This window comes from Scyliorhinus torazame, chromosome 5 (assembly GCF_047496885.1).
Source record: "Scyliorhinus torazame isolate Kashiwa2021f chromosome 5, sScyTor2.1, whole genome shotgun sequence".
Lineage (NCBI taxonomy): Eukaryota > Metazoa > Chordata > Chondrichthyes > Carcharhiniformes > Scyliorhinidae > Scyliorhinus > Scyliorhinus torazame.
Window position 1 is genome coordinate 223845149 of NC_092711.1, and position 24007 is coordinate 223869155.

The following is a 24007-nucleotide window of genomic DNA, read 5'->3' on the forward strand; positions in this document are numbered from 1 at the left end:
GCCAAATCTGCACGGAGTGCAAACTGCACTTCTACCGGCCAGAGAGGGCGCAACTGATAAAGGCTTCCCGTCCCTTTGAACGCCTCAGCATGGACTTCAAAGGCCCCCTCCCCGCCACCGACCGCAACACGTACTTCCTGAAACTGATTGACGAGTACTCTCGGTTCCCATTCGCCATCCCCTGCCCAGACATGACCGCAACACCGTCATCAAGGCCCTCCATAGTATCTTTGCACTGTTCGGTTTCCCCGCTTACATACACAGTGATAGGGGGTCCTCCTTTATGGGCGACGAACTGCGTCAATTCCTGCTCAGCAAGGGCATCGTCTCAAGCAGGACGACCAGTTACAACCCCCGGGGAAACGGGCAGGTAGAGAGGGAGAACGGAACGGTCTGGAAGACCATTCTACTGGCCCAACGGTCCAGGAACCTTCCAGTCTCCCGCTGACAAGAAGTCCTCCAGGAGGCCCTCCACTCCATCCGGTTACTGCTCTGTACGACCACCAACCAGACACCTCACGAAAGTCTCCTTGTCTTCCCCAGGAAGTCCTCCTCCGGGACCTCACTCCCGACCTGGCTAGCAACACCCGGACCCATGCTGCTCCGAAAACACGTGCGGGCGCACAAGTCGGACCCGTTGGTCGAGAGGGTCCATCTGCTGCACGCTAACCCCCAGTACACCTACGTGGCATTCCCTGACGGCTGACAAGATACGGTCTCCCTACGGGACCTGGCGCCCGCCGGAACCCCACGCACACCCCAACCACCACTCCCACACCCCTCCCTTCCCTCCGCAGCATTTCACAGGTGGGTCAGTACTCCCGCCGCTCCTGCCTGGGCCCTCCCACCCACCGACACCCCCTACAGGCGCCCCCCTCCCAGGTCAACCGCTTTCCCCACCAGCGCCGTCTAGGGGTGACGAAGCTGCCATGGAGGCTGAAGCCACGGAATCGCAGACGCCTGGACCCCCACCGGAATCACCACCGAGGCCCAGACGATCCCAGAGGATGACCAGGACACCCGACCGACTGATTGCTTCATCTTAACCGATTTGTAACTGTAAATAATAAACACTGACTGTATATATCTGCCATGACTGTAAATATCCTCTAAACACTGTAAGGAAGTATCACGGTACCTCCATATCTGATCATACCATGTTGAATACAGTTGTAGCCGCTGGCCACCACCCCCACCGGACTCCTTTTTAACAGGGGGGTGAATGTGGTATTACCAGGTATTGCAGCACCGAGAGGCTGAAGTTCCATTGGTCAAACCTGGGGGTTTACCATTGGCTGTATAGTATGTAGCTCCGCCCTGATAGGCGGGGTATAAGAGTCGGTTCCGTCCCAGCAGCCCTCATTCTGTACCTGAGCTGCTGGGGAACAGTTCTAGTCTATTAAAGCCTTCAGTTGTGCTACAACCTCATTTTAGTAGTTATTGATCGTGCATCACAACATGTCTTAGCATTGAGGGGATGGATTCTCCACCTCAGAGACTCCGTGCTGACGCCGGAACTGAATCGGTGTTGTTCCATGACCTCGAAAGCGGTGCCGGTTCCGGAGAAATTCAGGATGCGTTAATGAGCTTGCACTGGCGCCATGTGGAACCAGTGTCATTCCAATGCATAACAGCGTCCGATTCGCCAGGGTGGGGATTGGCACTTGAGAGGCTGACAAGCTGCAGCTGCATATAAGCCCTCCACTCCCCACACACACAGAAGATCACACCCCAAAGAGCGGCATTCCGTTTTGCCGATGCGGAGCCCAGATGGGTGAGAGGCGGGACACCCTGTACCCCAGGGTGGGAAGGAGGCTGCCGCCTGCCACCACACGCCGGGCTTGGGCACAGGTAGTAGAGGCTGTGAATGCCGTGGGCCCACCCGCCAGGACTGGCCAGCGGTGCCATAAAAAGCTGCATGACCTCCTCAGGGCGGTCAGGGTGAGTAACCAGCACCGTGGCCCTGGCACCAACCCCCGCTGCACACCCCCACACCCTTGCTCACCCAGAGGGCGATGGAACCCAACCCGTCGGCAGTCTTCTCACACCCTTCACCAAACACTGACACGCATCCCGCCCACCATGGCAGGGTGCCCTGCAACACACAGGCCACTAGCTGCCTACCACCTGATTGTGTCTACTGCCGTGTCCAACTGCCTCACACTGTGCATTTTCTGTGACTCCTGTGATACAGTGGCGCCCAATCACGGGGAGAGAGAGCAAACTGGAGGGGGGGGCCGCCTACCTACGGCCCTACAACGTCGCAGAGGGCTGGGTGTTGGACCTGGTCTGGGCCCGGGGAGCGGGCAGTCGCAGAGGTGGAGGTTGGCATCGGGGAACCAAGTGAGTGGTGTCCCTATGGCACGTGCGGCACCCCCACTGCACCACCGCCACACCCCAGCACCTCCACACCACCCTTCCACCACCACCCCAGGGCACCCCAGCACCTCCACACCATCTCTCCACCACCACACCACGGCAACCCAGCACCTCAAACCACCCCACCACCACCCCACCGCAGCAGCCCAGCACCTCCACACCACCCCACCGCCTCCACCTGCCCGTCACCGCAGCACCTCACCACTTCCACATCGGCGCTCCACCATCTACACGCATGGTCCAACCATGCATCATGTCATGTGTCTTGGGATTTCACCTGGCAATGATGCAGGCCCTTCCGGTGTCCCCCGCCCCCGGTCACAACCCTAGGACATAAGACCATAAGACCATAAGACATAGGAGCGGAAGTAAGGCCATTCGGCCCATTGAGTCCACTCCACCATTCAATCATGGCTGATTTCAACTCCATTTACCCGCTCTCTCTCCATAGCCCTTAATTCCTCGAGAGATCAAGAATTTATCAACTTCTGTCTTAAAGACACTCAACGTCCCGGCCTCCACCGCCCTCTGTGGCAATGAATTCCACAGACCCACCACTCTCTGGCTGAAGAAATTTCTCCTCATCTCTGTTCTAAAGTGACTCCCTTTTATTCTAAGGCTGTGCCCCCGGGTCCTAGTCTCCCCTGCTAATGGAAATAACTTCCCTACATCCACCCTATCTAAGCCATTCATTATCTTGAAAGTTTCTATTAGATCTCCCCTCAACTTCCTAAACTCCAATGAATATAATCCCAGGATCCTCAGACGTTCATCGTATGTTAGGCCTACCATTCCTGGGATCATCCGTGTGAATCTCCGCTGGACCCGCTCCAGTGCCAGTGTGTCCTTCCTGAGGTGTGGGGCCCAAAATTGTTCACAGTATTCTAAATGGGGCCTAACTAATGCTTTATAAAGCTTCAGAAGTACATCCCTGCTTTTATATTCCAAGTCTCTTGAGATGAATGACAACATTGCATTTGCTTTCTTAATTACGGACTCAACCTGCAAGTTGACCTTTAGAGAATCCTGGACTAGGACTCCCAAGACCCTTTGCACTTCAGCATAATGAATTTTGTCACCGTTTAGAAAATAGTCCATGCCTCTATTCTTTTTTCCAAAGTGCAAGACCACGCACTTGCCCACGTTGAATTTCATCAGCCATTTCTTGGACCACTCTCCTAAACTGTCTAAATCTTTCTGCAGCCTCCCCACCTCCTCCATACTACCTGCCGCTCCACCTATATTTGTATCATCGGCAAACTTAGCCAGAATGCCCCCAGTCCCGTCACCTAGATCATTAATATATAAAGAGAACAGCTGTGGCCCCAACACTGAACCCTGCGGGACACCACTCATCACCGGTTGCCATTCCGAAAAAGAACCTTTTATCCCAACTCTCTGCCTTTTGCCTGACAGCCAATCGTCAATCCATGTTAGTACCTTGCCTCGAATACCATGGGCCCTTATTTTACTCAGCAGTCTCCCGTGAGGCACCTTATCAAAGGCCTTTTGGAAGTCAAGATAGATAACATCCATTGGCTCTCCTTGGTCTAACCTATTTGTTATCTCTTCAAAGAACTCTAACAGGTTTGTCAGGCACGACCTCCCCTTACTAAATCCATGCTGACTTGTCTTAATCCGACCCTTCACTTCCAAGAATTTAGAAATCTCATCCTTAACAATGGATTCTAGAATCTTGCCAACAACCGAGGTTAGGCTAATTGGCCTATAGTTTTCCATCTTTTTCCTTGTTCCCTTCTTGAACAGGGGGGTTACAACAGCGATTTTCCAATCCTCTGGGACTTTCCCTGACTCCAGTGACTTTTGAAAGATCATAACTAACGCCTCCACTATTTTTTCAGCTATCTCCTTTAGAACTCTAGGATGTAGCCCATCTGGGCCCGGAGATTTATCAATTTTTAGACCTCTTAGTTTCTCTAGCACTTTCTCCTTTGTGATGGCTACCATATTCAACTCTGCCCCCTGACTCTCCGGAATTGTTGGGATATTACTTATGTCTTCTACTGTGAAGACTGACGCAAAGTACTTATTTAGTTCCTCAGCTATTTCCTTGTCTCCCATCACAAAATTACCAGCGTCATTTTGGAGCGGCCCAATGTCAACTTTTGCCTCCCGTTTGTTTTTAATGTATTTAAATAAACTTTTACTATAATTCCTAATGTTACTGGCTAGCCTACCTTCATATTTGATCCTCTCTTTCCTTATTTCTCTCTTTGTTATCCTCTGTTTGTTTTTGTAGCCTTCCCAATCTTCTGACTTCCCACTACTCTTTGCCACATTATAGGCTTTCTCTTTTGCTTTGATGCATTCCCTAACTTCCTTTGTCAGCCATGGCTGCCTAATCCCCCCTCTGATAACCTTTCTTTTCTTTGGGATGAACCTCTGTACTGTGTCCTCAATTACTCCCAGAAACTCCTGCCATTGCTGTTCTACTGTCTTTCCCACTAGGCTCTGCTCCCAGTCGGTTTACGTCAGTTCCTCCCTCATGCCCCTGTAGTTACCTTTATTTAACTGCAACACCTTTACATCTGATTCTACCTTCTTTCTTTCAAATTGGAGATTGAATTCTACCATATTATGATCACTGCCTCCTAAGTGCTCCCTTACTTTGAGATCTTTAATCAAGTCTGGCTCATTACATAACACTAAGTCCAGAATGGCCTGTTCCCTCGTGGGCTCCATCACAAGCTGTTCCAAAAAGCCCCTCTGTAAACATTCAATGAATTCCCTTTCCTTGGGTCCACTGGCAGCATTATTTACCCAGTCCACCTGCATATTGAAGTCCCCCATGATCACTGTGACCTTGCCTTTCTGACATGCACTTTCTATTTCGTGGTGCATTTTGTGCCCCCGGTCCTGACCACTGTTAGGAGGCCTGTACATAGCTCCCATTATGGTTTTTTTGCCTTCGTGGTTCCTCAACTCTACCCACACAGACTCCACATCATCTGACCCTATGTCGTTTAGTGCTATTGATTTAATTTCATTCCTAATTAACAAGGCAACCCCGCCCCCCCTGCCCACCTCCCTGTCTTTTCGATAGGTTGTGAATCCCTGGATGTTTAAATGCCAGTCCTGAACCCCCTGCAACCATGTCTCTGTGATGCCTACCACATCATACCTGCCAGTCACAATCTGGGCCACAAGCTCATCTACCTTGTTCCGTACACTGCGCGCATTTAAATATAGCACCTTTAATTCTCTATTGACCGTCCCTTTTTGTTTTCTTAGTGTGGTGGACCTTGGTTTACTGAGCACTGTGTCATATTTTGTGGGATGGGGACTATCGTAACCTCTCCTGAGTTTTGTCTTTTCGTGTTTTTTTGTATTCCTAAGCAGCTACACTTCCCACTGATTACTTCACCTCTTGGTTCCCTGACTTTCCCTGACATGCGAGCGACAAGGCAGGACCGATCACCAGTACGAGGACGACACAGACTTTCCTTCACTGCTGCCTCCAACACCCTCCACATCCCAGAGACACTCTCCTCAGTTATAATGGGCATTATAGTGAAGAGACTCCTGGGGGCACTATCTGGCGCACACCACACACGTGCAGCGGTGCACCAGGTGGAAGTAGGTACCACAAGAGGGCGGACGAAGGACAGCCCGACGCCAGCGACTAGCTGCCGCCCAGATGAGTCTCAGGTTTCTGGAAAGGGTGGTTCCCTCAATGACGGAGATGCAGACGCAGAGCCAGGGTCTACATGAGGGGCTGTCAGCAACCACCCAGACCAGTGAGCCTTACATCTGTTGTGGGCAAAATCTTGGAAAGGATTATAAGAGATAGGGTGCATAATCATCTGGAAAGGAATAATTTGATTAGAGATAGCGAACACGGTTTTATGAAGGGTAGGTCGTGCCTCACAAACCTTATTGAGTTCTTTGAGAAGGTGACCAAACAGGTGGATGAGGGTAAAGCAGTTGATGTGGTGTATATGGATTTCAGTAAAGCGTTTGATAAGGTTCCCCACGGTAGGCTACTGCAGAAAATATGGAGGCATGGGATTCAGGGTGATTTCGCAGTTTGGATCAGAAATTGGCTAGCTGGAAGAAGACAAAGGGTGGTGGTTGATGGGAAATGTTCAGACTGGAGTCCAGTTACTAGTGGTGTACCACAAGGATCTGTTTTGGGGCCACTGCTATTTGTCATTTTTATAAATGACCTGGAGGAGTGCGTAGAAGGATGGGTGAGTAAATTTGCAGATGACACTAAAGTCGGTGGAGTTGTGGGCAGTGCGGACAGTTCCCGTACCAGCCTCCCCGAAGAGGCGCCGGAATGTGGCAACTAGGGGCTTTTCACAGTAACTTCATTTGAAGCCTACTTGTGACAATAAGCGATTTTCATTTCATTTCATTTCATTCATTTCAAGGATGTTACAAGTTACAGAGTGACATAGATAAGCTGCAGCGCTGGGCTGAGAGGTGGCAAATGGAGTTCAATGCAGAAAGGTGTGAGGTAATTCATTTTGGAAGGAATAACAGGAAGACAGAGTACTGGGCTAATGGTAAGATTCTTGGCAGTGTGGATGAGCAGAGAGATCTTGGTGTCCATGTACATAGATCCCTGAAAGTTGCCACCCAGGTTGAGAGGGTTGTTAAGAAGGCGTACGGTGTGTCAGCTTTTATTGGTAGAGGGATTGAGTTTCGGAGCCATGAGGTCATGTTGCAGCTGTACAAAACTCTGGTGCGGCCGCATTTGGAGTATTGCGTGCAATTCTGGTCGCCGCATTATAGGAAGGATGTGGAAGCATTGGAAAGGGTGCAGAGGAGATTTACCAGAATGTTGCCTGGTATGGAGGGAAGATCTTATGAGGAAAGGCTGAGGGACTTGAGGATGTTTTCGTAAGAGAGAAGAAGGTTAAGAGGTGACTTAATTGAGGCATACAAGATGATCAGAGGATTGGATAGGGTGGACAGTGAGAGCCTTTTTCCTCGGATGGTGATGTCTAGCACGAGGGGACATAGCTTTAAATTGAGGGGAGATAGATATAGGGCAGATGTCAGAGGTAGGTTCTTTACTCAGAGAGTAGTAAGGGCGTGGAACGCCCTGCCTGCAATAGTAGTGGACTCGCCAACACTAAGGGCATTCAAATGGTCATTGGATAGACATATGGACGATAAGGGAATAGTGTAGATGGGCTTTAGAGTGGTTTCACAGGTCGGCGCAACATCGAGAGCTGAAGGGCCTGTACTGCGCTGTAATGTTCTATGTTCTATGTTCCTGCAGATGCAGTTGGAGAATCCAACTGCCTGCAGGGGTAGGAAGTGGTGCCATCATGGGTGCTACCCAGGCCAACATTAAATGAGTGGCGTCCACAGTGGAGGCCTTGGGAGCAAAGTTATCAGCCCTGGGTCAAGATCTCCAAGCCCTGGGACACTCATTGCGACCGGTGGCTGAGGCACAGGACAGGGCTGATCTGTCACAGGCAACCATGTGCCAGGGGCCCCTGGACATTGCAGCGCCACTTTAAAGCTTGGCCCAGTCACAACAGGTCATGGCTGCAGGCACCGAGGGCATTGGCCGGGCTCCAGCTGACCTGAGCCAGTCACAGAGGGATGTGGCACAGTCCCAAAGGAAGGTGGCCAAGTCCCTGTGTTCCTTGGTCACAAGACCCTGGTCGAGAAGAGAGCCAGCCTCCAGGGCTGGCAAAGCCAGGTGGCAGGGGAGCTCCCAGAGCACGTTCCGATGCACCCCTCATGTGATGGAGCAGCCCAGGGATCATCGGGCACACTGAGGGAGGAGGAGGTTACGGGGCAGGTGCCAAAACACCACAGCTCCTCAGACCCCCCCCCCCCCCCACCACCCACTGTCCCTAGAGCACCCGATGGGCAACAGGCATAACAGGGACTCCTGAGAGACTGCCAGGCCGGTCTAGGCCCGATCTCTCGTGGACAGCCACCAAAGGGAACCCAGGTCACAGGGCGGGAATCGCAGAAGGCTGCAGCAGATAGCCCCTGTCGCCCATGATACAACCCCTCACCCCGGGCTATGCCTCGAAGGTGTCGGGAACCGTTGAGTGTGCCAGGATGAAGGCATGTTGCCGGAGCCGCAGATATACATGATGTGCATCACATGATCACAGCCCAGCTGCATGTTCATGGAGCGCTATCTCTTTCAGTTTGTGAAGGCCAGCCCCTCATGCACCAATGTTCGTAGGGGGACATGAGTCTCGTCGATCACACCCTGGTGCCCTCCTTAGGATATACTGTGGGCATCCCCTTGGATGGGCCGCGTGATGCCCTGCCAGCAGGGTGATGGCTGGTTGTTGATGGTGGGAGCACCCATATGGCCGATGACGCTCTGCGCAACAATGGGCAGTCAGTGGGATGCCCTGTAAGATGGCTGTTTTGCAGGCCGCGGCAATGGCGATCCGTGCCTGAACACCTGTGGTCCCGGGGGGACACCCTGACCTCATGGCGCATGCCCTGGTCACCCCCTGCTGCACTCCTGCGGCCCTGACAAACACCCCCACCTCCCCAGGCAGCAACAGGACGGCCAGCTGATGGTCATTCCTCTGGGAACAGTTCGTCCTCCTCTCTCTCCCTCAGCAGCCACGGTGTCTGTTTCCAGATTTTAAAGACCCCACGTGAAGCTCGCCATCAGTAATTCCTCCTGGCGGAGGCGGAGCCTCGCGGCAGGCCCGGAGAATACCAGGGCGGGCCTGTTAATGATATACCAACGCCGTTTACTGTACAATTTGCATGCACACGCTGGCGTGCGGCGTAGAACGCATTCACGCTGCTGTCGAGACACCGGAGCATGGCATTCCATTGGCCGCTCATCGCTCGCCTCGATTTTCGGCTGACGCATGATTCTCCGCCCGATCATGCTTCGCGATTCCAGCCTCGCTGGACGGGGAATCCTGCCTGAGATATCTCAGTTGACAACAGATGACTCACAGAGATCTAATTTATTTGACATTTTAAATAAGTGTGCGCAAGAGCTTGTTCACAGAGTTAGACATAAATAATCCATTTCGAAACAATAATTGATATAATATGAATTTTTGTCCCCGGATGATCAGATTAATCGACTCACAGCATGTATTAGGATGTGGATGTTTCAAAGCTTTTCAATTAACCCTGGCTGATATTCGTAACAAACAGGATGGCTGGGAAGAGCTTTTTAATCCCATTCCGACCGACCAGCGGTGAAGCTTTGAAGCTAATTTTCCAGACCCTCTCTTTTAACTTGGCTTCACTGTTTCACGTTCCTGACTAGGATCTTCTTGGTTACTTGAAAAATTATCTAACTAAACTGGGTGTCTTACCAAAATGCACTTGGCACATGTTTTGTGACGTTTGCTAAATGTCTATGGTCTTCGATCTTTGAAGAATGCTTATTCTATTTCAGCTCGCAAAGCAGCATTTCAATACAATAGTCCGTGGAATGCCCTGACAAAAAAAAGGCTTAACTCAAATTAGCAAGGGTAATATTTAACCCAATGCCTCCTGTGCTGTCTTGAAAACACTTTTCAAAGAGTTTAAGGAACTGCCGTCGCCCATTGACAACACTCAGAGTGCGGTGAACCTGAGGAATTCTGTGGAGGCCAAATCACTGACTATATTTTAAGAAATAAATAAATAGATGTCTAGACTCTGAAGGTGTCTTCGAGTAGGGAGAGAGCGCTGGAGTGTGGCTCTGAGAGAGCACCAGCCACAATCATTTTGAATGGCGGAGCAGGTTCGAAGGGCCCAATGGCCTACTGCTTTTTCTATGTTTCTATGTTTCTTGATAGTTGCCTGCCTTTGGAGCTAGTGATGTGTTCGATACAATATTCACTGTCGTGTTCACTCTAAACTTTCAGCTTTGCTGTAGTGGTGACTGTGGTAGTCACCACCAAGTAGTATTACATATATTACGGTAAGGCCCGTATAGTAGAGGTACATGGGTAAATCCCTGCCTGCTGGCTCCGCCTAGCAGGCGGCGTATAAATGTGTGTGCTCACCGGTGCTGCAGCCATTCTGGTTCCAGCTACAGGCTCCACATCTTTGCTCAATAAAGCCTCGATTATTCCACTACTCTTGTCTTTGTGATAATTGATAGTGCATCAGTGACACAAGGGGCAGCATTTTTATCTCAGTCAAAGGGTTATAGACTCAAGTTGCACTCCAGGGATTCAAGCACGTAATCCAGGCTATTACTTTAACGCAGTACTGAGGGGGTGCTGCACTGTTGGAAATACTGGAGCAGAAATTTGTTCAAGTAGGCTCTCTTCTAGGTCAATTCCCTGGGGACAGACAGCATCATGAGCAGCTTTGTCTGGGAGGTATTCTTCACCAATATAACTGCCAAACCCCACACAAATTGCCTGCCCTGGGAAATCAACATGGTGTCCGTAGTGCCATTAGAAAATTAATTTCTGGACTTCCGGTTGCGGCTATGCCTAGGTAGGTCACACATTCGGCAGCTCCCGCCGGGAACAGACTTTTGGGCTCTCTAGAGGGGCCCCAACAGTAATTGTTCGATGGCTTCCAGTGTGGGAAGGTGACAGCAAGGTCCCCCCGACATTATATGGATTGGACCAGGAGTGGAGCGGTGAAAAAAGTGATCTTGGAGCAGCGAAAAGTGCGAGGGAGGAAAAACAAGATGGCGGCGGGTGGAGACCAAGCAGTGTGGCTGCAGTGGTCGCAGGAGCAGCAGGGGTTTCTTAAACGCTGCTTTGAGGAGCTGAACACCGAAATGCTGGCGCCAATGAAGGCGGCGATTGAGAAGCTAGTGGAGACCCAGAAGGCCCAAGGGGCGGCGATCCGGGAGGTGCGGCAAAAAGCCTTGGCGAACGAGGACGAGATCTTGGGCCTGGCGGTGAAGATGGAGGTGCACGAGGCGCTGCACAAGAGGTGGGCAGAAAGATTTGACGACCTGGAGAGTAGGTCGAGGAGGAAGAATCTTCGGATTCTGGGGCTCCCTGAAGGAGTGGAGGGGCCCGATGCTGGGGCATATGTGAGCACGATGCTCAATTCGCTGATGGGCGCGGGAGCCTTCCCGAAGCCCCTGGAGTTAGATGGGGCTCACCGGGTCCTGGCAAGGAGACCCAAGGCCAACGAGCCGCCAAGGGCTGTAGTGGTGAGGTTTCACCGCTTTATGGACGGACAGTGTGTCCTGAGATGGAGCGGAGCAGCAGGTGGGAGAACACGGAGATTCAAATCTACCAGGATTGGAGTGCAGAGGTGGCTAAGAAGAGAGCTGGTTTCAATCGGGCCAAGGCAGTGCTCCATCGGAAGGGGGTGAAGTTCGGTATGCTGCAGCCAGCGCGATTGTGGCTCACGTTCCAGGATCGGCACCACTATTTTGAAACGCCTGATGAGGCGTAGAGCTTTATACGGACTGAAAAGTTGGGACTCAAATTGAGGGTTTGTTGTGGGGGGATGTTTACTGTGGGTATGGTGTTTATTACGTTTAGGGAATGTTCCTTTGGTTCGGGTGCTGGATGGGGATGGGTGAAGGGATCTGATGGGGAGACTGTGGGAGAGTGTGGGTGTCGGTGTTGGAGGGGCAGACCCCCACGAAGGAAGAGGGGGAGTGGAGGCCCGGGGATGGGGAATTGGAGTAAGGCCGCAAAAGGAGCTGCGCCAGAGGGGGCGGGGCCGGCTCAGGAAAGCGCGGGCTTTTTCCCGCACTAGGGAAGGATGGGGGTGGGAGCCGGGGGGGGATGGGCGGTGCTGGAGAGGAGCGCACACTGACTGCCAGGGGGAGGAGGGGGGATTCTCACACTGGGGGGGTCGATGGAATGGCGGGAGAGGCCGGGGTCAGCAGGAGTCAGCTTGTTATGGGAGGAGCAAAAGGGCTAGATGTGGATCTAGCGGGGGGAGGGGGGAGGAGAGGGGGGTATAGGGTTGCTGCTGCATTGGCCAAAGGGGAGCTGGAAGTAGGAGAGGTGGTCGGGGCGGGGGTCCGCCGTCTGGGGGACAGGAGGGTGCTGGAGGCGAGGGCACGTGGCTGGCCTAGAAAAGGAGATGGCTAGTCGGCAGGGGGGTGGGGGTGAGCAGCCCCCCAATCCGGCTGATAACTTGGAATGTGAGGGGCCTGAACGGGTCGGTCAAGAGGGCCCGGGTGTTCGCGCACTTAAAGGGACTGAAGGCAGACGTGGTTATGGTCCAGGAGTCACATTTGAAGGTGGCAGATCAGGCTAGGCTGAGAAAGGGATGGGTAGGCCAGGTATTCCATTCGGGGCTGGATGCGAAGAACAGAGGAGTTGCAATACTGGTGGGGAAGCGGATGTCGTTTGACGTAATGAATATTGTAGTGGATAATGGAGGTCGATCTGTGATGGTGAGCGGTAAGTTGCAGGGGGTGCGGGTGGTACTGGTAAACGTATATGCCCCGAATTGGGATGATGCCGGATTTATGAAGCGCATGCTGGGTCGGATTCCGGACCTGGAGGTAGGAAGCTTGATAATGGGGAGGGGATTTCAACACGGTGCTGGATCCAGCACTGGATCACTCTCGGTCCAAGACGGGTAAGAGGCCGGCTGCGGCCAAGCTGCTTAGGGGGTTTATGGACCAGATGGGGGGCGTGGATCCATGGAGGTTTGTCAGGCCCCAGGCCAGGGAATTTTCATTCTTTTCCCACGTCCATAGAGCCTGGCTCCCGGATAGATATTTTTATTTTGAGTAGGGCGCTAATCCCGAAAGTGGAGGGAACGGAATACTCGGCCATAGCCATCTCAGACCACGCCCTGCACTGGGTGGAGCTGGAGTTAGGAGAGGAGAGGGACCAGCGCCCGCTGTGCCATCTTGATGTAGGGTTATTGGCGGATGAGGAGGTGTGCAGGTGGGTGCGGGGGTGCACTGAAAGATATTTGGAGGCCAACGACAACGTGGAGGTGCAGGTGGGGGTAGTCTGGAAGGCGCTGAAGGCGGTGGTCAGGGGAGAGCTAATCTCCATCAGGGCCCACAGGGAGAAGAGAGAGGGCAGGGAGAGGGAGAGGTTGGTGGGGGAGATTTTAAGGGTGGAAAGCGATATGCAGAGGCCCCCGAGGAGGGACTACTCAGGGAGCGGCGGAACCTCCAGACGGAGTTTGACCTGTTGACCACAGGGAAAGCAGAGGCATAGTCGAGGAAAGCGCAGGGAGCGACGTATGAGTATGGGGAGAAGGCGAGTCGGATGGTGGCACACCAGCTTCGTAAGAGGGAGGCAGCGAGGGAGATAGGTGGAGTCAAGGACAGCGGGGTGAATACGGTGCGGAGTGCGGTGAGAATAAATTAGATATTTAGGGACTTCTATGGGGATCTGTACAGATCTGATCCCCCAGCGGGGGATGGGGGGATGTGACGATTTTTGGATCAGCTGAGCTTCCTGAGGGTGGAGGAGCAGGAGGTGGCTGGTTTAGGGGCGCCAATTGGGCTGGAGGAGCTGGTTAAAGGATTGGGGAGCATGCAGGCGGGGAAGGCCCCGGGGCCAGATGGGTTCCCGGTCGAGTTTTACAGGAAATACTTGGACCTGCTAGGCCCGTTGCTAGTGAGGACTTTCAATAAGGCAAGGGAGAGGGGGACCTTGCCCCCGACAATGTCCGGGGCACTGATCTCTCTGATCCTGAAGCGGGACAAGGACCCACTGCAATGTGGGTCGTATAGACCGATCTCGCTCCTCAATGTGGATGCTAAGTTGCTGGCAAAAGTGCTGGCTACGAGAATTGAGGACTGTGTCCCGGAGGTGATACATGAGGACCAGACAGGATTTGTAAAGGGCAGGCAGCTAAACACTAATGTGCGGAGGCTCCTCAATGTGATTATGATGCCCTCAGTGGAGGGAGAAGCGGAGGTAGTGGCAGCTATGGACGCGGAGAAGGCCTTCGACCGGGTGGAGTGGGAGTATCTTTCGGAAGTGCTGCGGAGGTTTGTGTTCAGAGAGAGGTTCATCAGCTGGATCAGGTTGCTATATAGAGCCCCGGTGGTGAGTGTGGCTACAAATCGGCGGAGGTCGGAGTACTTTCGGCTGTACCGAGGGACGAGGCAGGGGTGCCCCCTGTCCCCCTTGTTGTTTGCATTGGTCTAGGAAATGGAGGAGACTGGTCTGAGGGGGAGAGGAACATCGGGTGTCGCTGTATGCGGACGACCTGTTGCTGTATGTGGCAGATCCAGTGGAGGGGATGGTGGAGGTCATGCGGATCCTAAGGGAGTTTGGAGACTTCTCAGGGTATAAGCTCAATGTAGGGAAAAGTGAGCTTTTTGTGCTGCATCCAGGGGACCAGGGAAAGGGGTTAGACGACCTACCGTTGAAGAGGGCGGAAAGGAGCTTTCGGTACTTAGGGATCCAAGTGGCTGGGTGTTGGGGGGCCCTGCAGAAGTTCAATTTGACGCGGTTGGTGGAGCAGATGGAGGAGGATTTCAAAAGATGGGATGTGTTGCCACTCTCGCTAGCGGGCAGGGTGCAGTCGGTTAAAATGACGGTCCTCCCGAGGTTTCTCTTTGTGTTCCAGTGCCTTCCCATTATGATTCCCAAGGTCTTTTTCAAACGGGTAGGTAGGAGCATCATGGGTTTCGTGTGCGCAAATAAGACCCCGAGGGTAAGGAGGGGGTTTCTGGAGCGTAGTAGGGACAGGAAGGGCTGGCGCTGCCGAATTTGTGCGGCTATTATTGGGCTGCCAACGTGGCTATGATCCGTAAGTGGGTAATGGAGGGAGAGGGGGCGGCGTGGAAGAGGCTAGAGATGGCGTCCTGTGTGGGCACGAGCCTGAGGGCGCTGGCGATGGCACCGCTGCCGCTCTCGCCGACAAGGTACACCACGAGTCCAGTGGTGGCAGCGACGTTGAAGATCTGGGGGCAGTGGAGACGACACAGGGGAGAGGTGGGAGCCTCGGTTTGGTCCCCGATTCGGGAGAACCATCGGTTCGTCCCGGGAAGGAGGGATGGGTGGTTTCGGAGCTGGCATCGGGCAGTGATTAGAAGAATGGGGGACCTGTTTATAGATGGGACGTTTGCGAGCCTAGGGGCGCAGAAGGAGAAGTTTGGGTTACCCCCGGGAAATGCTTTCACGTATATGCAAGTGAGGGCGTTTGTGAAGCGGCAGGTGAGGGAATTCCCGCTGCTCCCGGCACAGGGGATTCAGGACAGGGTGATTTCGGGTGTATGGGTTGGGGAAGACAAGGTCTCGGTGATCTACCAGGAGCTGAAAGAGGAGGAGGCCTCAGTAGTGGAGTTAAAGGGCAAGTGGGAGGAGGAGCTTGAGGAGGAGATAGATGATGGTCTGTGGGCTGATGCCCTGAGTAGGGTTAATTCTTCCTCCTCTTGCGCCAGGCTCAGCCTAATACAATTCAAGATTACTCACAGAGCGCATATGACAGGGGCGAGGTTGAGTGGGTTCTTTGGGGTGGAGGACAGATGTGGGAGGTGCTCGGGAAGCCCGGCGAATCATGTCCACATGTCTCTTTCGGGGGGGGAATTCGGGTGGGGGGGGGGGGGGGGGGCTTCCCTCTGGGTACCTTGGAATGTCATATGGGGCGGTTACTGTACATGGGGAAACCCAATGTATAAGTGTTGTATAATTTTTGACTGTTGTGTTTGTGTTTCGTTCTTTTTGTTATTGGGGGGGGCGGGCGGGGGGTTTGTTAAAATTCTGTTGGAAAATTTGAATAAACTTTAAAAAAAAAAGAAAATTAATTTCTCTCTCGCTGTCTTTGAGGTTAAGTTAAACCAAGGTCCTGTATACCCTCTCAGGAGATCAAAGAAGATCATCCAACACTATATTGAAGAGCAAAGGATTTCTCTCTGGTGTACGGGCCAATATTCATCCCTCAACTAACACCATTCAATCAGATTTACTGGTCATTATCTTATCGCTGTGTGAAATGTAGTTGTTGCATTTTCCAACATCACAGCATAAGGGTCCTTCCTCTTTATTCCCGTCTTTCCCTTTTCTTTTAGTTTGCCATTGCCATTTCTGATCCATGTGTGATTAATGTACATGTATCTTTAATCAAACAGCAGAGATCATGAGAAATTCAGAAGTTAGTGGAGAGAACATTGCTAGGTTCTGCTAGTTTGAACAAGAGCTTCAGTTTTTTCAACACCAGGCAAAGAGATGGGCTGCGACTCAGCTTGATTGATTGCTGTGGGGTGGGGGTGGGGGGTGGGGGTGGGGGGGGGGGCGGGTTGTAGGGGCAATGAATTGGCCCAAAAGGCTGTACTCTGCCCGGTAGCGGGTGGTGATTGGATCCTGTCCCAGTGAAATGGTTGTCAGAGTCCCAAGGAATTTCAGTTTGACTCCTGGACACAGAAAGATAAGGACCTGTTTTTTCTCCCTCTCCAGAAAAGCTGTGAGTGCTATATTCCTGAGACTGCACAGAACCTGAATGAATGAATCAACTGTGAGTGTTGTATTCCTAAAAGAGAGGCTAAAGAAATCTACAGTAAAAACCTAGATCTAAAAGCAAGGTTTGAAGAGGAGCAAAGTGTTGGAAACTCCCATCTTTTTTGACCCCTTTCTCCCCCTCTGTGTTTGCCTGTCTTATGTGTGTGTGTGTGTGTATATATATATATATATATATATAGAGGGTGGGGCACAAATTAAAACCGGGGATTAGGAATTAGATAATAGTTAACCAGTTGTATTTGCTGCAGATTTCATTATAGTTCTTGTTATAAATAAACAGTAATTGTGTTTAAACATACAAACCTGGGGACTGTAATCATTGGACAGCCAAAGGCCAAAAAACTCAGGATTTTCCCGAAGTATTGGTTAATTAATTTGTGTTGTGACTCAGGGTCAAATGGGGCTGGAATTGACCACGCACCAGCCCAGGATGTCACGTCAACAATCGTTATATTTCAAAGGCATTCAATTGTCTGTTAAGTGCTTTGGGGTGTCTGAAGTCATCAGAGGTGCTCCAGAAATATATTTCTTTCTTCCTGATCTTAATACAGATGAATATAAAAAAGTATTTACCTTTATATGTGACCAATGCAGTGAAGGCACCAGACTGATCAAATCATAGACTTGCCTTTTGTGTACAAGCAAATGCCTTTCATGAAATATAGGGGCGGCACAGTGGCACAGAGGTTCGCCCTGCTGCCAGGGTCCCGAGTTCAATTCTGATCTCGGATGACACCGTAGAGGTTGCAAGTTCTCCCCGTGTCGCGTGGGTTTCCTCTGGTTGCTCCGGTTTCCTCTCACAGTCCAAAGATGTCCAGGTTAGGCGGATTGGCCATGTTAAATTGCCCTTTAGAGTGGGGTCCCTGGAATAGGTCAGGGGATTGGGCCTAGGTAGGTTGGTCTTTTGAAGGGTCGGTACAGACCTGATGGGTCAAATGGCCTCCTTCTGCACTGTAAGGATTCGATGATGAAATGGAGCTTAGGAACCAGTGGCTTAAGCATTTACTATACAAGCCCTACACCCTAGCTTGCACCAAAGAAACTCCAATTTAATTCTATCCTCTGAGGATCTAAAACCGATTCTGGAGATGGTTGCTGCTCAAATTTGTAATAATAATAATAATCGCTTATTTTGACAAGTAGGCTTCAATGAAATTAGTGAAAAGCCCCTAGTCGCCACATTCTGGCACCTGTTCGGGGAGGCCGCTACGGGAATTGAACCCGCGCTGCTGACATTGTTCTGCATTACAAGCCAGCTGATTAGCACACTGTGTTAAACCAGCCCCTTACTTCCTATTACCTGTATAAGACCTGTGATTCAATACCTGATGTGTGCTGAGTGGCCTGTTTTTGGAAAGGTGGAGTGTTGCAATTGTGCTAGTGCGGGGAAAGAAAGAGCTGTGTTTGAATCAGAAGGTGTTGATTCAACCCGCTCAACGGGGAATCCAAGCTGACATTCCCTTGCCGATCGAAGGAAGCACTGCACTGTCAGTGGTGCCATGATGGAAAACTAGGCCATCTCAAGTGAAAGCAAAATATTTGAAGGCCGGCAAGAGATTTCTGTTTTCTAACCTGGTCAATGCTCACCCCTCAGCCTGGGTACCTTGCTGTGTGCAAATTGGTTACTGCACTTCCCTACAATTTTGAATACATTGAAAAAGTGTGTCATTAGTTGTGAAGTGCTTTGGGAAATAGAAATCATGAAAGGCGCTATATAAATGAAAGGTTTCTTTAAACTCCTGATGACAAGTGTATCTGTGTGGGTATTACGTCAGTCGGAACAGGATTGAGCTCAGCTGCAAAACCCTGTTCACCCTCTAACAGTGCATTACGTTTCATTGGTAACTTACATGGAGTACGTGATGTTTCTCTGATGTTTCCCTCACTATGGTCCAGTACCATGATCATGATTATACCTATACATTAAGAAGTCATACAACACCAGGTTAAACTCCAACAGGTTTCTTTGAAACAAACCTGTTGGACTTTAACCTGGTGTTGTATGACTTCTTACTGTGCTCACCCCAGTCCAACGCCGGCATCTCCACATCATGGATACCTATACATGTAAGCATGCTTGTGATATAGATATGATTTAGCATGGCGACTGTAGGACAGAATGCACTCACTGAAGAGGAACTAAAACCAGAAAACCAAGTAAACACTGGATAGATCTGGATCAATAAGCCTCCTGCAGTTTCTCATTCCAAGTGTAAACAGCCAGCAAAGCTAAACTCCATATGTTGTTATAGAGTTTTCCAGCACAGAAAGTGGCACTTCAGCCCATTATATCTGTGCTGGCTATCAAGCAACCTGGGGTGGGATTCTCCGGCCATGCCGCCTGGCCACTGGAGAATCCCGACCGAGGTCAATGGACTTTTCCATTGTCCGCTTCTTGCCCGAGGCGATCTTGCGGTAGGCGCGGCAGAAGAGCTAGCCCCCTATCTAGTCTAATCCCATTTTTCAGCAGTAGGTCTTGTTTGCCATGGCGTTTCAAGTGCTCATCTAAATGCTTTTTAAATGTTATGAGGCTTCTACCTCCCTTTCAGGCAGTGAGTTTCAGATTCTCACCACCCTCCGGTTAAAAAGTCTTTCCTCACATCCCCTCCAAACCTCCTGCCCCTTACTTTAAATCTATGCTCCCTGGTTATTGACCTTCCTACTAAAAGGAAAAATTCCTTCCTATCCACCCTATCTATATCCATCATAATTTTCTATTGGGTAGCACAATGGGTAGCACTGTTGCTTCACAGTGTCAGAGTCCCAGGTTCGATTCCCAGCTTGGGTCACTGTCTGTGCGGAGTCTGCACATTCTCCCCCCTGTCTGCGTGGGTTTCCTCCGGGTGCTCCGGTTTCCTCCCGCAAGTCCCGAAAGATGTGCAGGTTAGGTGAATTGGACATTCTGAATTCTCAGTGTGTGTATCCGAATAGGTGCCCGAATGTGTGGAAGAGTGACTTATCACAGTAACTTCATTGCAGTGATAATGTAAGCCTACTTGTGACAATAAAGATTATTATTATTACACCTCAATCAGGTGGCCCCTCAGCCTTCTCGACGAGAAAGAAAAGCTACACCAGACTAACCAGCTTCTCTTCATAGCTGAAATGCTGCAACCCAGGCAACACCCAGCTGAATCCCCTTGCCATCCTTTCTGGTGAGTAAAGTTTTGTTCATAACTAATGATAATCCAAGTAGTTTAGCAATTAGAATCACGTTAGTTGCATTCCTATCACACAACACACTCTGCACGCTTGGCAAAATGTGAGAAGTTAAGTGAAACTTCTTTACTCAGTGCATTTAGAATGAGGCATTCTCGATCACAAGGAGCAGTTGAGACAAGTTGGATACATTTGAGGAGAGGTTAGATAAACACGCAGGCGAGAAAGGATGAAAGGATATGTTAATGAAAAATGGTGGGTGGAGGCTCACATGGAGCATCAATATTGGTTAAAAACTGGTTGAGCTAATTACATAGCTGGTTTCCGTGCTTCAGGTTTTTGGCTTTTTTGGTTTATTAAAATCATGCAGAACGTACACACAAATTAATTGACACATGAGGAAAGTTCCTGGATACCAGTCCCTCTGTTGCTGCAAACGTAACTCAGTCACCGGGCTAAGGGAAGGACAGGTTAGGCTATGGGTAGCTCATTCAAAAGGGATGGTGCAGGCTGGATGGGCCGAATCACCTGCTGCTGCATTGTAGTGACTCTATGATTCTATGAATATACATGCCTGAAACCTGACCCAATGACGATGAGTGGGATCTTCCGACTGCCCAGTGGTGATTAGCGGGGGTGGGGAGGGCATTGGGGGCTTCTCGCCATTGGCAGCTGTCAGGATCTTCCAGTCTCGCCGATGTCTGCAATGTTTTGCGTGGTTTACCTGTCTCATTGCGGGAGGGGTGGAGTCACACTTGTCAGGGCTGGACGTTCTCACCCAATATGTAAATTTGATATATATCCCTCGATTACATTGCCTACTGGAATTGCGCACTCAAATAGAAGTTTATTTTCTTAAACACAGCAGTGATTGCTCCCATATTTACCGTGATGTGTTAAGCAATATTCATACTGGCCTCTTAAAGTTTATCACCTTGTTCTTTACCTTCATTATTATTCATAACTATTTGAAGAAATGGTCTCCGTTCCCACTAACTGTATCTGTATAAAATCCGGCAGAAAATGTTATTCTCACATAATGTCATAATTCATATCAGGAGACATGAAATTCTGCTCAAAGTTCTTAATGCAATTAACCAATGCAATGACGAAATATAAAGTTTAATTGAAAAGTTGTACATCTGAATGGCAAATATACCAAATATCAATAAAAATGCAACGCTACAATGCCAATTTAGGTTTGCGCTTTCATTTCACAAAGCATTTTAAATGCTTTGGATGAGGTATTAAGCCACAGTCCCATCTGCCAGTACAGGTTGCTTCCATGACACACTACTTAGGAGAGGTAGGTCACGTTCACCTGGTGTCCTCTTCAACATCCATCCGGCAAAAAAAACATTAGCTAGCTATTTGTTCCAATGCTGCCTGTGAGACCTTGCTCTGTACAAAATAGTTTCTGCATTTTCTCATTTAACAGCATCACAGTTGAATTTGCACAGGGGTGGAGCAATCTGGGCTGTTTCTGAGAGGCATGATTGGGCGCTCATCCTTTAGCAGTTTTCTCTTCCCACTTATGCACTTCTGTGCCGCAGGCATTCAGAGCAGTTCTGCGGCCCTGTTAATTAAATTATGAAGGAAACTGCACAGAATAATTTAATATGGGTCCCAGCAAACTACCTGGAAGCATTTGCCTGCTGATCTTACAAAAACATTCAGTAACTAAAAGTTGTTGTGCTGCAATTGTTTGACACAGCACTGCTGAATAGGGAAGTTATTTAAAAAAATGTTCTTAACTGCATTAGCATGCAATTTTAAAGGACTATAAACCCATCGAGCAGGGAATATTAATCATCTTATTCATCTTTTGTTTTTCAGTTGCAGTGTTTCCTGCAGAAGCAAAAACAGCACTAGGTCCTTTTGAAACATAAATGTATTTCAAAATGACTATCTGAAACTGCAAATAGTTTTCAAAGAACTAACACGATTATCCAAACACAAAAGTTATGATAGTGCATCATCTGGTGCACATTTCATATTAATCATGGGCGCGATTCTCTGCTCCCGCGCCGTTTCAGAGAATCGCCTGGGTCGCCAAATTTTCCCGCGACGCCGGTCCGACGCCCTCCCGTGATTCACGGAAGCGGCCAGATCGGCACAATCGCGTTTTGCGTGGTGCGGTCCAGTGAATCGCGTTTTACGTGGCGCCATGGCCTGGCACGCGTAAATGACGCGCCGCCGCTCCTAGCCCATTTTCGGGCCCTGAATCGGTCGGGATAGGGGCCGTCTGTCTCCATTGCAGAGAATCGCGCCCATTATTCCCCATCCAAGGCATTCAGTTTACGATCCATACTTTAAAACAAAATCAGTTTGAAGATTAAACTTGGCAGCAACTCACCAAGATTTCTTCAACACCACCTTCCAAGCAGCAAACTCTGCCACATAGAAAAATAAGGGTAGCAGGCACACAGGGAAAATCACCACCTGCCAGTTCCCCTCCAAGTCACACACCATCCTGTCTTGGAAATATATCACTCTTCTTTCACTTCCTTTATCTTTGAAAATATGATTCAAATCTACACCTCAAGGACAATTAAAGGACTTAATCATATATTCTTTTACTTTTTTCTATTGAACCCTAACTGCCCTTGTTTCTGATACCGGAGTGTGCGTGTGCATGCGCATGTCCTAATGACTGCACGAGGGTCAAATTCTTGAAGCTGTGTTTTTGCTATTTTTCTCGGGTTTAGTGGTTAATAAATTTGCTCTTTCTTTGACTCAAGGAAACGTTGTTCAATTGGCTCCGTATTGCTTACAGCTCAAAAAGTTAAATACATGAAAAAATGAAAAAACGAAAATATATTCTGATTTGGAAAAGGCAAATCCTCGTTAAAAAAAGAAACTTAAACCTTTGCTGCGACCACTGAAGAGGTTGGCCAGAGGGGAGGCAGTTCACCCCTTTTCACCTGGTCGTAACAAAGTGAAATGAAAGTTAAAAAATTACTATGTAACAATTGAGAAATAATATTATTCAGCAATACTCCAGACGCCGTGAATAACGTTTAACAGTTTATGTGGATGTATTTTGTGATGTTCTTGATGCCCTAACTGAGCAGAATATTCAGTTTCTTCTTTGCAACCAATCTGAGAGAAAAAATGAACATCAGGAAAGCAGTTAGAAGTACAAATGTTACTACACCTCAAAATGAAATGACATCAACATTATATACATCAGATATGTTCAGCAATTTTTTACTAAAGCATGATACCAATCTTTTATTAAAATCGATGTCCGTGCAAGGGAAACATTTTAAATATTTAACCTCCACCTTCGTCATAAGCGATACATTATACCAGAGGAAAGGGTATATTGAAACCATAATTATATTCAGCAGAAGAAGCTGCCTAGTGGAACAGTAACAATAATGAGTATTAACATTAATGGTATCAGTTTCCATGTGATTATTGCAGTCACGTAGTAATGAGTATATTTTTAATCATATTTTTTAACCAGTTTAGGATTTCTGATTATATTTCAACAAACATGACTGATTTGATGTTAGGAATGGGCCTCATTGCCATTGCATTAAGAGTATAAAGGGAAACCTGTACTTGGATTTCGAAAAGGTGCAACATCAAAGTTAACTAGAAAAGATAAGGGAACATGGTGTTGGGTGTAACATATTAGCATGGATAAACAATTGGTTGGCCAACAGGAAGTCGAGAGTAGGGATAACGGTCTTTTTCGGGTTGGTAAGCAGTGACTGTGGAGTGCCACAGGATCAGTGCTGGGGACTCAACTATCTATAATCTACATCAATTACTTGGATGAAGGGACCGAATGAATGGTAGCTAAATGTACCGAGGACTTCAAGATAGATAAGAAAGTAAGCTGTCAAGAAAAAAATAGAGGGTCTGCAAAGGGGTATAATCAGGTTAACTGAGTGGGTAAAAATTGGGCAGATGGAGTATAATGGGGGGATATATAAACTTGCCCACTTTGGCAGGAAGAACAGAAGAAGGGTATACTATTTAAATGGGGAGAGATTGCAGAACTCAGTGGTCCAGAGGGATCTGGGAGTCCGGGTGAATTCATCCAAAAAGGTTAGTATGCAGGCACATAAAGTGATTGGGAAGGCAAATTAAATATTGGTGTTTATTATGAGGGGAAT

General features: G+C 49.4%; 1 protein-coding gene across 3 annotated transcripts in view; it reads right to left on the minus strand.

The window, feature by feature from the left end:
• Positions 1-20983: 20983 nt before the first annotated feature.
• The window catches only part of LOC140420963 (interleukin-13 receptor subunit alpha-2-like), a 36803-nt gene continuing 33779 nt past the window's right edge, over positions 20984-24007 (minus strand). For all 3 annotated transcript variants that reach the window (XM_072505168.1, XM_072505167.1, XM_072505169.1), the window contains one exon: positions 20984-22979. In XM_072505168.1, coding sequence (XP_072361269.1) covers positions 22940-22979 — 40 coding nt within the window. In that variant the 3' untranslated portion in view covers positions 20984-22939. The remainder of the gene's footprint in view (positions 22980-24007) is intronic.